The sequence below is a fragment of the Hylaeus volcanicus genome, chromosome 6, assembly GCF_026283585.1.
Source record: "Hylaeus volcanicus isolate JK05 chromosome 6, UHH_iyHylVolc1.0_haploid, whole genome shotgun sequence".
Lineage (NCBI taxonomy): Eukaryota > Metazoa > Arthropoda > Insecta > Hymenoptera > Colletidae > Hylaeus > Hylaeus volcanicus.
Genome location: NC_071981.1, coordinates 7,436,624 through 7,451,852, shown reverse-complemented (window position 1 = coordinate 7,451,852; position 15,229 = coordinate 7,436,624). Strand labels below are relative to the sequence as shown.

General features: G+C 35.8%; 1 protein-coding gene across 4 annotated transcripts in view; it reads left to right on the top strand.

The window, feature by feature from the left end:
* The window catches only part of LOC128878247 (S phase cyclin A-associated protein in the endoplasmic reticulum), a 59,048-nt gene extending 44,522 nt beyond the window's left edge, over positions 1–14,526 (top strand). For 3 of the 4 annotated variants that reach the window (XM_054126296.1, XM_054126297.1, XM_054126295.1), the window contains 3 exons: positions 264–455; positions 7,058–7,231; positions 8,568–14,526. In XM_054126296.1, coding sequence (XP_053982271.1) covers positions 264–455; positions 7,058–7,231; positions 8,568–8,645 — 444 coding nt within the window. In that variant the 3' untranslated portion in view covers positions 8,646–14,526. Of the gene's footprint in view, positions 1–263; positions 456–584; positions 699–7,057; positions 7,232–8,567 lie in introns of those variants that run through there. The other variant, XM_054126298.1, reaches the window with a different exon arrangement.
* The last annotated feature ends 703 nt before the right edge of the window (positions 14,527–15,229 follow it).

Here is a 15,229-nt window from a genome sequence, read left to right as displayed (position 1 = left end):
ATGCAAAATGAATAACATTATAATAATTGTAGAATATATTCAGCGTACATTATGTACAATTTTACGTATGTTTTCTATGTTATTGTACGTCATGAATGCATAAAATCCGCAGTCTATTTATTATGAACAATAATTACATTTGATAAATATTTAAATTCGTCTTTAGCTACTTCCTTGACTACTACAATTTTAAACAAAAATTTGCAATCACGTATATTTATTTGTGCATTATCAGTGAAATTTCGAATATCTTCTGGTTTCAGAATCTGTTAGGAATGGAAGGTACCAGTTTGCAATGGCGACTGATAGCTAGTCATCTGATAACTCGATTATCACGGGATCCAATATCGCACAAGCCGGAAATTGGATCTGCGCAGAACACTAGTAGTACTTACATCCTGTCGGAACTGTTCCAGGTTCTGGGGTATTTTGCAGTTAACAACCCGGAAAATCAGGTAAGTGCGATCTTCGGAACGCTTTCAATTTTATTGTATTCCAACATTTATGGTAGTTTGCTGTTTGAATTAGCGTCACCGTAATTTCAACAATAAATTTTAATAATATTCATTAATAATATTCACTAGGGGATAGTCTAGTAGACGTTTATGGATGTTGGCCAAATTGTTGCTTAAAATATTTTGTGTAATGGGTATATGTATAACACAAGAGAAACTCATGGATAAGAAAACATAATATATTAAATGAAGAACTTATACACTAAAGGTTACATAGAAATATGAGAGTATAAACATATACACATCCACGAAAGAAGGTGCAGAGGAGACAAAGTGTCTAAACATATATTTATGTATCTCAGACAATCAAGGAAGTCTTGGAAGTTATACAGGACGCGACACTAGCGCCGTCATGCGGCACTCGTTGCCCCCAAAGGCGGCGCTAGTGTCTCTCCTTTTGCAACCATCACTATTTCCACTTCTAACAGTCTCTGACGCGGATTACACATGAAATATACATCGTTACAACGTTGACAGTCGCGAACCATCATCAACAGCCATCATCATCCTAAAAATCAACCGTCCCGACATATACTCGTCCAGGAAGATCCATCCCGGGACCTGACCAGTTTAAGACCGGCTCCCAGCCGCCAAACAAACCATCTATCAATCCCCGGAACGAGTCGGTCGATCACACCCGGTACATTCGGGTGAAATGCGCCGCGCGACACGAGGCGAAGAAGGAAGAAGCTGTTAGACACAACACACTCAGCGGACGTCCCATCAATATACGGCCGAATGCAGTTAAGATATATTTACTCGGTTCCATTCCATACGTCAGCCGCGCGCACGCACACGACGCCCTACGAGAGGAGGGTGCATCAATCCGAGCGCGTGGATCGGGATGCGTTGCGTTGAGTGCATCAGCGACGGAGCACATTCGTCTTTCGGCGCCTTTTTTAAGGGGCCCCGAAAGTGTACCCCGATACCCGAGGAAATCGGTGGAAAAACGCTTTTAACCTTTGAAAGGGAGAGGGAGCTGGAGAAGCTGATCAAAAGTAGGGAAGAAAATTCTGATTCTTTAACATTTATGGGTATTATACAGTACTTGAGAGTTTTCTTTGCTGAAGTCGTTAATTATTTGTTTTAAAGTGAGATTATAAAAAGCTGGAAAAGCTGACCAAGAAAAGAGAAATGAAATTCTGATTCTTTAACACTTTTGGGTGTAATAGAGTACTTAATAATTTACTATTAATCGTCTTTTTGCTATCATAGGTAATACATTCTTACCTATTACTGACATAGCATCATTAAATTATGAAATATTATATAAATATTAATCTAAAAATGATTCTAACCCTGGAAAAACCCTGGAGGTTATAAGGGATGAGACACTAGCGCCATTTTATGAAATACTGGTGTTTGCGAAAGGAGAGACACTAGCGCCGCTTTTGGTGGCAACGAGTGCTGCATGGCGGCGTTAGTGTCGCGTCCTGTATAACTTCCAGGGCTTTCTTGATTAATTGAGATTAAGGATGGCGTGAAAAATCACTAACAGTGATTTAGTGTGGCAAAACTGTTACTTAATTTAGTCAAATTTCTTCAAAAGACATAGAGGTTACGAATATTTATGGGATTGACCAATAATAGATAATATTCCTCGAAAGTCTAATTAACATTCTAGATCCGACTCCTTACCGAAAACCTAGCATAACAGTTCCTGAACTGTTTTCCTGAACAGTGATTTTTCACGGTGATCACACAGTCACGATCGCGGTCGTGATTAAACTATGATCACGACCGTGATCCGGAAGATGGCGTTTCAGAAGAGGTTCATGTTGATTGTTATCGTTAGTGTGTCGTTGTCTCCCCTTAGCAGAAATTCAACAAACTACAAATGAGTCAAATTTAAATTGTATTAAAATTATATTAACATTGCTTTTAGACCATATTATAATACATACATAATCTAAGGACAGCGTAATTCGTGAAAAGCGAAAAGAATGTTCTCTACCAATCAGAAGCGATCACGAAGAATCACGAATCACTGTGAAAAATCGTCGTGATTGAGAATGAACGTGATTGAATCACGAGTGATTTAAAAGTAGCAGTTTACGCCATCTCTAGCTGAGATACATAAATATTGTTTAGTACGTTGTCTTCTCTGCACCTTCTTTTATGGATGTGTATATGTGCAGAAGAGGAAAAGTATTTAAATAATGTTTAGGGACTGTGAAAATTCAGGGAGAAAAACCCTAGAGGTTATAAAGGATGAGACACTAGCGCCATTTTGTGAAATAGTGGTGGTTGCGAAATAAGAGACACCAGCGCCGCCATTGGTGGCAGCGAGTGCCGCATGGCGGCGCTAGCGTCGTGTCCTGTATAACTTGCAAGGCTTTCGCGATTGTCTGAGATACATAAATATTGTTTAGACAGTATTCTAAATTATTAGTGTGCCTAGAATTTTGTTTGCAATGAATTCCTTCATGTTCTACTTTCTCTCCTCCGTCACTGCTTAGCCAAGAATAATCGATGCTCTTCAAGAACAGATTAAATGTCGAGTGAAGCAGTACACGTGGCCAGTGTTTGCTCTCGAAAAAACCTCATCTATATGCAAAGTTCGAAATCGATGACAGGGGTTCGGCGAGTACAATTAAAGAACAACAGCTTTTGTTTTAAAAACGTGAAGGCCCAATGAAGTTTACCATCTTGGTGTAAATATTTATATATAAAGATAATCCACTACAAGAAGTTATTTTTATCTGAATTTAAATTGAAGATTTCAAACTATGTAACAAAAAAGAAAAACTAATGTAGACTCCTGCTTCCTACATATTTATTGGCCACGCAACTCTCTAATAGAAAACAATAAATTGAAAGTGAGTTGCTATTTATTTCAGTGAGCAGGAACACTACGCTAGGGCGACGTTGAACTTCGCCATCGTTTGAATAATTATAGGCAAACAAAACCATACCAAATGGTCTCGAAAGTTACATACGAGTGTTTGTCGTATGTCCGTAAGCTTGGCAATGAAGCGACTGGAGCCACTGAAATAGGCAGGAATAAATTGCAACGCCTGCGAGGATGCTCGCGGGGAATCCAGTTTGAAAACGATCAACACTGACTCGACTAACTTTGAGAAACGTTCTGTGTATTCAATCGAAACCGCGAACATTGAAACACGATTTCAAACATTCCTGGGATTAAGAAAGGTCGGGAATAAACAAATATTTCTTGGGTACCCAGTGTAAATTCATGTCATAAACATATAAACGTTTATAAACAGATATAAACGGATATAAACATGTAAACGTTTATAAACAGATATAAACTTGTAAACGTTTATAAACAGATATAAACTTATAAACGTTTATAAACAGATATAAACGGATATAAACATATAAACGTTTATAAACAGATATAAACATATAAACGTTTATAAACAGATATAAACATATAAACGTTTATAAACAGATATAAACATATAAACATATAAACACATATAAACGTATAAACACATAAAGGTATTGAATTCCAGGAAATAAAAATTAGTCTCCCATTTGTTATTTATTCATCAGTCGGATAAGAGTCGTGCCTGCCCAATTCCTGTCGATCGAAGAGACATTTTTCTTCGACGTTCACCGAGATAGTAACGAGTTAGGCTTACACGTGAAAATGTCCGACGGTCTGGCGCCTTTCAGAACGTCGCGACGTCTTTTCTTTCTGCGCGACTATCGAGTCCCATTTTTTCGAGATATCGGGGGTCCTCGGAAATTCCACGAGGCCTGAAGGTATTCGATCTATGCCGGAGGATTTCGAGAGAGAACGGTCAGTTTAGATTAGACGCGACGCAGGGCGACCCTTGAGCGCGTTTCATGGCGGAGCAGCTTGCGCATACCTCGAGCCTAATTGTGCTGCTTATGGGTTCCTTCATTTCTGGTTCCCTTATCGTGGCGAGATGGCTCCGCTAGGTCTCGATTAGTAAGATGTAACAATTTGTCCTTGCCTTCATACCGAGCATTCTATTTATACTTGGTAATCTGGTAAGTACTTTCGTTTGTCGATGTTAACTTTTGTTGGAAGAAATTGAAACTTGTGTTTAATTCAATCAGAAACGTGTTATCGATCCTGGTTCTACAACCTCTCTCCATCTTTCATTGTCTTAATTCCAGCTTTTCCAAAATTGGTCCAGTTTTGAATTAAAAGACATGTCTAGTACTGCTATTACATGTTCAATATTGTTCAATTTTTTTGCAAGTTAAAAAATATTTCAGTGATCAAAATAGGTGGCAATGAATCAGTGCAAGGTCCACAATGTCTAATGGATGTGATAAACAATTGTATAATAATTGTAGTTTATTCTATTTATAATTATAATATACTAGCTGTGCCCCAATTCAAAATAATGTCCTACAGAAACAAATTCAAAATAAAACTTCATCTATTTATTTTATTAATAAATTTTAGGGGAAGAAATAATTAACCAGAATTCCTGCATATTTTTAGAGTAGAATTTGCCTAAATTAAAGTTTTAAATTAACTTTTAATGTTAACCTCTCATTTCTTTTCTTATTAATTTTATTTTAAATTGGTTGCTGTACGAATACTTATTACACTGATTGTATTTTATGTCGTTCGCATTCGACCGAGTGTTCTTACGGAGTTTTTACGGATAAAGCTAGTGCTTTCTGGTTGCGGATTTCACGAATACCTTGAAACTTACCACTTCACGAAACAAATTTTTTCGGCGTGGCGTTCTGTATACGTTAGTTAAGTGGTTAATCAACTCTGAGAGCGTTTTAAATACGATAAAAATACATAGGACCCGTGATCGTCGTAAATCTAGCGGGCGGTTTTATGCGACGTAAAAACGGTCTTAAAATAACACAGAAAATGATACTCTATGGAAGAAGGTTCACCATAAAGTACCATATAATTTATTTAGGCGACGAGCCTTTCGCTTAACATAAAACGAATTTAAAGGCTCGGGAATTATTTATATGATCGCTTCTTCATTTTACGCTCCTTTGTGTTTGCGGCGTGTTCGCGTTACGTTTATTGACTTATTCGTTGCATTTTACTGTTAGGATGATTTATTATTATTTAGGATGGTGGTATTATTCAGTTTTTATTAATAAACAGAATAATACATGTCCTCAATGCTCCTTTATTGTGAACAATAATTACATTTGATAAATATTTTAATTCATCTTTAGCTACTTCCTTGACTACTACGATTTTAAATAAAAATTTGCAAATAATTGATAAACATCGCTTTTCTTATTTTTGTGGTTGAATAAAAATTAGGATTAATTGAATTGAATAAATTAAATCAACAACCCTGTTCGTTATATATTTTAATTCATCTTTAGCTACTTCCTTGACTACTAAAATTTTTAATTGACTACTAGAATTTTAAACCAAAATTTGCAAATAATTAGTAAATATCTTCTTTTTCATTCGTGGTCAAATAAAAATTAGAGTTAATTAAATTGAATAAATAAAATAATTCGAGTGTCTTCAGCCACGATCTCCAAACGTATAAAAATTGAACTCATCGTACTTAGCTCATAATTTGCCACCCGAAGTAAAAATTCCATTCGATTGTCTCCCTTCCTTTCAACGCTATTGATTCGATATTACTCCCATCGCTGGTAAAAGGAGAATAGAAAGAGAGAAAATAGAAGAAAAATGCATAATGTGGGTACTTCCTGCGAGAGGGATTGCTACAGGTGCCTGCTTGAGGACACTTGTTGAACCGCAGATGTCCTAGAACGCTTCCTTGTCCTTCGAACCCGCTGGTTCTCGACACCTGTGCATAAACGCGCTGTTTCCCACGATATTTAAGGAAACTAATGACTCTGCACATACGCGACTCTTGTAATTAACGGTCTTCGTTCCCGGACGACCGTACTTAACTTTCCTTCATGTGGGTGTTTTGCAATGGAAAGCAAATCTTACGACAGTCTTCGAGAATATCGTCCAAAGGGAGAATGTACAGAAAATATTTATACTTGCAACTGATTATTGCTCGTTTATTAATTGCAGTTGAAAAAGTTCAGTTATTTATCATAACACGACGACTGCCAGACAAATATTCTTGAAAATTTCTGCTAGAGTTAAATATTATTTAAACTACTCGAGGCTACATTGCCAATTTTTGTTTAAAATTGTAATAGTCAAGGAACTTAAACAGATGAATTCAAATATTTATTGGACATGGTTGTTGATTTAATTTATTCAATTCAATTAATCCTAATTTTTATTTGGCCACGAATGAAATGTTTATTTATTTTTGTAACTTCGTCAGAATGCAAAATTCCATTCCAATTCATTTTCTTTGGTACTTACTGTCAGAATTAATTTCTTTAGTTCTTCAGTGGAAGCCACACGTGTTAAAGCTAAATGCCCCTGATAACACAGTTAAAAAGTATAAAAAAGAGAACAGAAAATATTTATACTTTCAATTGATTATTGCTCGTTTATTAATTCCATTTGAAAAAGTTCAGTTATTCATCTTCAGGTGAAAGGTCACTGATAACACAGCCTAAAATTATATAAACTTTTGTTATTATCGTGCACGAAATGAATTTTGTTTCAGTTAATACTGCAGTCGGCTGGGGTTGGTCCAAGCGTTCTACAGCAACTGTGTACTTTGCCGTTTCCGTTTTACGGTGCTCCAGGACTGACGTCGTACATTTTCCCAACACTATTGGCGGCCACGCATCGAAACGGAGAGGCGACGGCCATTTTGTCTTGCGAAATGTCTTATCAGGTAAGTGGACCAGTTTCGAACTTAACCTAAAACTAGCTATTTCGAAAAGTGTTGGATTATTTATTAGCAGTGAATAAGGAACTCATGCAGGGAAAGGGTATAACCGTATCAATTGTGCCAAATTGATAAATGAACATATCAATTAATAGAATGTTAAAAAAATACAATTTGTCCCAAGTATCAACCCCGTACCCTTACTGGAAGGGTAGTTACAGGGTAAAATGCGATTTACAGTTTAAGCTGTATATCTTTTGATGCACTGTATCAAAGATTTTGAAAAAAGTTAGGGATATTCTACTTCATGGCGTACGTGTTTGTGAATTTTTTCAGAATATTTCACTGCAAAATTGATTTTTAAAAAATTCAAGAAGTTTAAAAGTAATTTTGCTGGATAGTAATTATGAAATGACCACGTTTATATTTTTACACTGTATATAATGTCCTTATGTCCTTATGTCCGAATGTCCTTATTCTTCCACATGAAGAAAGATCAGTTTTCCTCGAAAACTACGCTTTTAGGATTTTTTAAATACTTTTACATACTAATTTTAGTCAAAGTTAACCCTTTGGACTCGAGAGGTGACTTTCAGTCACCACTAGGTTTTCTTTAGATTTAATTTCTTTGGAACTCGAAGTGTCAATAAAATGATTGTCGTTGAGGCCAAGGGGACCTGATTCTCAAGTCTCAAATTAAGGATCTCATTTAAGAAGTTAATCTAAGCTTAGCATTCGTGACAATAGAATGCTAAGAAAGCATTTCGAGTTGCTGATAGGTACCCAGAAGAAAGACCTCGAGTGCAAAGGGTTAACCTTAGAAATTAAATAATATTAGTGCGAGAAAAATAAATAATTCAGGTCTGAAAGAGTTAATCAAGATAATGAGGTATATAAGGTCTTTGCTGAACCTCACAGTGAGTTAGAACTATTCCATCATTAAGTTACTATTTCTAAAGACTGTCACTATTTAACTCTACCTGCTGAGCTCAGTCTTCATCATCTCTATCCATTCCAACTGGCCTCTGCTGGTCCAAAAGTCATTCTTCCTCTTATATTTAATGCAAAAACAATGTTTGTCTTGCAGTTGCTTGATGAATTATTCTTAAGTTTTAGGTTAAGTTTGGTCCTAGTATATTGGACCTCACTGTTGCATTTTTTTGCTAGAAACCACTATTCCTACAATTATTCCATCCTCAAGTTACCATCTCTAAAGAGTATCACTATTTAATTCTGCCTGCTGAACTCAGTCTTCATCAACTTCATCCTATAAAACTGACCTCTTCCGCTCCAAAAGTCATTCTTCCTCTCTCATTTAATGCAAAACCGTTCTCTCTTTCAGTTACTGGAAGAGTACAGAGATTCAGACGACGGCAAGCTGAATCCTTTGGTTCGTCTACTGAAGGACCCGAGTCCTTAGGCGTTCCAGCCAGAGTTGGGTTAGTCTGCTTGAGTTTCGTCGAGTTTCTTCGTTACACGCCACGAATGTCACGTGGACGTTAAAACGCTGGACCATTAACTCGTATTCCGTTTGGAAACGTCGGACAGGAGAAAATTGTTGTTAGGTACGTCCATCGTTAGTTGAAAAGCTGTTGCATTTGCGCGCCTCGAGGCTGGGACTCGAAGGCGACTATCTTTATCAAATGCACACTCGCGAACAGTGTCGAGACGTTAAGAGTGATTAGCGACGTATACTTGGAGGCAAAATTTCTACCCAGTCGAATCTCTACCAATCAATCGAAATGACAATCAATCGAAGGGTTTTTGCAGAAAGTGACACAGACAGAGAGGGGCTGCTCGAGTTCTGTTGGACTTGAAAGTGCTGCTGACAATCAATTACGTGGTCAGAAAATAATTCCTGATATCATTGTGGTATCGATAGCACTCCCGAAGATATTACTTCACTCACTAATAAAATCTTTTCCTCGTTAATCGAGCTGTCTTCACACTCTGACTTATTCTTTGTATTTCGATTTTCGAAATTCTGAAAAGAATTCTGAAAAGAAAGACTCTGAAAAGAATTCTGATCCTAACATTTCTGAGCCCAATGTTCCAAATGAAACTGCATCAATCGATATCAAAATGATAACATACATAATTTTCTCAAGTTAGCAGTACTTCCAGAACAATAACGTGTTCCGAACTTCGATCTCGTGATACGTGGTATTTGAATAGCAATAGGGACCTTGAAAAGTATTTTTTTACTCGTGTAGAAAACACGACGATACTGTGATAATTTTCTACGCTCGAATTCGAGATGGATGGGCGGGGCGAATTATTTCGTAGAGCTTTGTTTTTCTGGAAAACGAAGTCTTTTCCAGTCGTCTAAAGATGACTTTTCTTAACGTTAGCTTTTTTAGATATATAATCGTTGTGATTTCTCGACGAATTGTTAAATTGGTCGATTAATTGAATGGTGTATAGTTTGACACATTAGAAACGGTCCCTGGTAGGCGTGGCCTGTGCGTGGTGAGAGTGAAACTGGGTGTGGTCTGTGGGCAGTAGGAGGTGAACCTGGGCGTGGCCTGTACGCGGTGAGGTTGAACCTGGGCGTGGCCTGTACGCGGTGGGGTTGAAACTAGGCGTGGACGGTGCGCGGTGAGAGGTGATCCTAGGCGTGACCTGTGCGTGGTGGGGGTGAAACTGGGCGTGGTATGGTGAACCGTCACGCTTTTTTTGCTTCTATTTGGGAGATCCGAACTTGAAATTGAAGTTCTTCCACCGTGGTCTTTCTGAGGGGTCTTTTCTGAGTTGTCGAGCTGTAACTTTTAACGTAGTCTCATTGTCTTATAAGTTGGGAAAATGGTTTCCCCTTTATAAGCTTGATTTCACGTTACCTTATATCTAGTAGAACAACATAAAATTTTTATTTATCTTTGTTAAACTTGTAATTGTTCTCATCTTTCGGATATTCGTTTAGAGAAATTGGATGATACAACTAGTCAGTCCTACTGTTTTCTTTTTACATTTAATGAATTTAATTTTCTCTTGGAACTTTACATAATTTTGTAAAGATGACGTTGATTCTTTTTTGTTAATTACTATATTGTGTTAGCCTTATATATTCAGTTTAATAGTTTAATTCTTTATCTTTTGTTTTATTAGAAGTAGTCTCGTACTTGGATAATTCGAAATGGAGAAAAGGGAAAATGCATTTTGAAATCATTTGAAAAATGTGAAAAAAAAAGTAAAGTAGTTATCATTAGGCATTATTCATAAATAGCGTTAGAGTTTAATCGATAATGAATTATATTTTCGTTAAATGGAATGTGACGAAGAATTTTTATTTTTTATCTTAATGAATTTCACTCTTCCTTGGAAGATCCGATTTGAAAACGAGGAGCGTTTCGCTTGAACAGTCAACTGAATTGCGACTGAAGGATCGATTTGTTTCTGTACAAAAACTCTTCGATTTTCTTTCAATCTCGTGATGGACGCACGTAAGAAAACAATTTTCGTGCGAGTTTCAGAGATCGCCGTTGAAATTGCCAGTTATTTGCTGAGCGTAATCGAAATTTAGCACCATTACCAACTGTCTCTTACGAGGCAACGAATCTCTTTATTTTACATTGCAAGAAATCGGCTTAAACGGATTCGCGATTTACGATTTACGATTGTAATTGTTTATTGTTTGGAGCTGGAGAGATTACCACGAAATAAAGGCTTTTTACCTGTGGTTCTCTCGCACCTGCTCAGGTTATGAATTTACCTGAGATTTACAAGATGTTCCTTTATAAAAAAACGAAACAAAATTATTTAAAATTAATTATTACTGTCATTCAAAATTAATGCGGATCTTTATGGCAACATAAATTGTTTGCAAATGTACCTAAAGAAATTGAACCTAAATAGGAATTTATTTTATTCTGCAAATATTATAACGTGAACTTTACTTTCAATGTTTTGTTTATATTCATGGCATATTGTTCGCATTTTGTGGTTTCTTGAACATTCAAATTTCCTATAAATTAATGTGGATCTTTATGGTAAATTAAATTGTTTGCAAATGTAACTAAAAAAATTGAACTTAAATGGGAATTTATTTTACTCTGCAAAAATTATATTTTTACTTTCAATGTATTATTTATATTCATGCATATTGTTTGCATTTTGTGGTTTCTTAAACATTCACATTTCCTATAAATGCATAAAGATACCAGTTTATTTATATTACCGAGCGTCTCTCGTAAAAAAGAGTATAAATTCAACCAACAGATGGCACTTCCCATAGACCTTGCTCCACCCATAAGGCGTGGCTAATACCTCGACCAATAGGGCCCTGCATTCCTTCCGCGACAGATCTCTCCAGCTACCAACAGTACATTCGAACGTTTCTTAGTGCACTCATTTCTCTTATTTTCACGCGTGCCAACAATTCGTGCAAAAACGTGTCTTTTGAACGGGCCTTTTACACATCGTTAGAATTAGAACGATGCTAATCCATGTGTGTGTATGTGTGCGTGTGTGTGTGCGTATGCGTGCAAACCGTACCAAGACGGTATTCAAATTTTTTTTTATCATGTAACGTGTTTTACATAATAGAAATAATTACAAGCTTTGTATTACGTAAAGTGTGCTAAGTTGGAAATGAAGTGATGAAGTGGTCTGAAAAAGGGAAAAAAGGAGCAGATTTGATGAATTTAAATAAATGAAACACGAACGGTAGTCGAGATCGTAAGTATTTAAATAACGAATCGATGGTTTAGTTTACAAAGTTATTCTTTTTTTATTTGTGTCGCATTTTACAGCGCAAGTACGCAGAAATATGGGTGCCTGGGAAGCGCACATCCTTTTTCCTCCCTCGTGTTACGTTTCGAACGACCGTTTAGGGTGTTTCGGAAAGATTCCGGTAGTTGAATTTTGACTTGTAAGAATTTTTACTGAAACGTGTTTAGATGAATTCTGTACTCAAAGTCAGATGTAAACTTTGATTTCATTGGAATATGTGTTCTGAAATGTTAATTTATAGGGTACGTAGAATTTTGTTCTCTGTTATTATTTTTATTTAACGGCATACAGTAATGTATATTTTTTTATGTTTACCGCCGAATGTCGAACCGTAGACAAGGGGAGGGAGTAAAGAAGAGGACGAGAGGAACGAGAACATTGAGGCATGTCGGTGAAACAATTGAATGCAACGATGAAACTTTCTTATTATTAACTTTTTTGTTGTAAAACTTTTACCATCATATTTCTGGGATTTTTCTGATTAAAATGAGTCCAAACACGACGTAATTCGCAACATATTTACTTGTAACAACTTATTATGTAGCATATATCGTAGAACAATTACTAAAAAACATAAATGGTAAATATCGTCCGAATTATATCGTTTTTGGTTTCATTTTAATCAGAATGAAACCAAATACGGTGTAATTCGTAACATATTTACTTGTAACAGCATTGTGTAACATTATGTACCATTATGTATCATTTATCGTAGAATAATAACTAAAAAAAGGTGAATGGTAAATATCGTCCGAGTTATATCGTGTTTGGTCTCATTTTAATCAGAAAAATGTCAGGAATATGATGATAAAAGTTTCACAACAAAAAAGTTTCATCGTTGCATTACATTGTGTCACCGACATATCTCGGTGTTTTTCGCTCCGTCCTCTTCTTTACTCGCTGCCCTTGTCTACGTTCGACACTCCTGCAGCAAACATCAAAGAATATACGAAGTCTGCCATAAATGCACTAGTTTAATCCCGAGGTATATCTCAAGAGGTTGATCTCCCATTGGGGGAGCTGGTTTCTGTGCACTTATCGTGGACAAATCTGTGCGTCTAACGAGACATTACTGTATACAGGGTGTCCCAAAAATGGTGGAGGTCCTTGAAAGGGATAATTCAGGGGGTGATTTGAAACAACTTTTTCCTTAATGAAAATGTTGTTTCAAATCAGCTCCCGAACCACCCCTTTCAAGGACCTCCAACATTCTTGGGACACTCTGTGTATATTCTTTGTTTTCTCAACGAGATCGCGTATGAATATTTTATAGAGATGATTTAAATAAAGATTTATTTTCTAAGAAACTTCAAGTATATTAATTCGGACGTTTGCACGTTACATATATAGAAACGAAATAATATTCAAGTAAATATTTATTCTCGGACGATATATGAGTTCATTGTGGTACAGTGTACGATTATTTATTGATAGGAGAAAAACGAATGTGAGTGTATTTATGAGGTACAGGTTTCAGTGGCTGCAGCGAGCGCACTCGTGCAATGTCCTGCCAATGCAATTAATATTCAAGTATTATACACGTATACATATATATATATTTAGGAAATATTTAACGGCGTATCAAAGAAAGTCGATCAAGAATCGCGTAGGTTTACGGTAATGTAATCATGCTGTAAAACTCTTGTCGCTCCCCCACAGCTGAATCGAAGAAACTTGGCTGAGGGCTGTCATTTTTTATTTATTCATTGTTAATTAACCTTGTCGCGTTGAATCAGTCGACGGAAGATTTTATTTACATCTTGTATATTCTATTATTTTCATTAGTATCGATTATTTGTTTTTTCTTTATTTATAAAAGGAAGTAATTTAATTTTCAATAACGTCGACTCGAGAAGAGAGCCTGATTTGTGGAACGACAACATTTTTACACCAGTTCGACGTAGGAACAATAAATAATTACGCAATAAATTGTAAAGCTTGAGAAGTTAGAGGTAGAACGACTCTTCAGCCGTCGATTCGCTCGAATAAAGATATTATTTGCGATTGAACAAAGTGATTGAACATAGAACTTTGATTGGTCGACAATCAGCCGATTAAAAAAATAAATGGTAAAATAACAAACTATTTTCAATCGCATGTACTGTATTTACTCGATTTGTATCGCAAGCTAGTTGCCGCTCGTCACGTAAAAAATAAAACATATTTTATCATCGCTAAATATTAACGATTAAGGTGAAATTATTCTGATCGAAGCGATTACGATCCATTTATTTTTTAGGCAACGTGGCTCAATTGTTCAGCACGACGCTCTCAAGCGTTTCGGTATCTGCGATTCGATGCGAGTATAAAAGTTTTATAATAAAACACAAGCATGCGACTGCGCATTCACCTTGCGCAAAAGCGACGCGTTCACATTGCGCACGCGTGCTCGAAAGTTTCGATCGAACGTTTTGTGATTACTTTTCCACGATTGTACTTTCGCCTTGTTCGCACTAAGACTATCGATCGGTCCATCGACGATGGATCCAGGGAACGATGATCATGCATACGCTTTGTACGTTTCGCTAGAAGTAGTAACGCATCGAAGTTGCAATCAATAAATTTCGATGAGACGATTTTTTGTAATTTATAATTGCGTTATCCCTTCCTCGTCATTCCTCTCGAATACTTATTTCCCTTCTTTCTTTTCCAACAGTAATAAAAATTGTAAGCAGATTTATTTAAGTGAAGGTATAAGTTAATCATGAGTTAGAATATAATTTAGAAATTAATTTCAGAGTTTGACAGAGAAGAAAAGATTTGCAAACAAAATTGAGTATATTTCGTGATTTTTTTTTATAAAGTAAAACTGCTTTTATTTTTGTTCAACTTTGGGAATATTTTAAGTATGTTGTAAAGTACGGTAGGTAATTTTTTTAATTCATTTTACTTAGATATCTTTGAGATTATCAACTGTATTATAAGATTATGAACGTATTTAATGGCTTTTTAATTGCAGTGATTACATTGTGGAAGTTATTAACTGTGTCGTTGATTATCTATTTAAAAAGCTCAAATTTTGGAAACAGAAAGACTTATAATATGATTGCGAAAAAATGAAAACAAAATTATTTTCTGTTAAAAAAAAATTCGGAACAAAATTTGGATCATGATGGGACTTGCGTCATAAAATGCAGAAAAAATAAAAGTATTTTATAGGGAAGAAAAGAAAAAAATTAAAAGTGTAGAAATTTGAAAAATTTGAAGTTTTTTCCGAAAAATTAAAAAATTTTATATAGAAAACGAATTCGAATATTTTGATTTAAATTTTTGTCC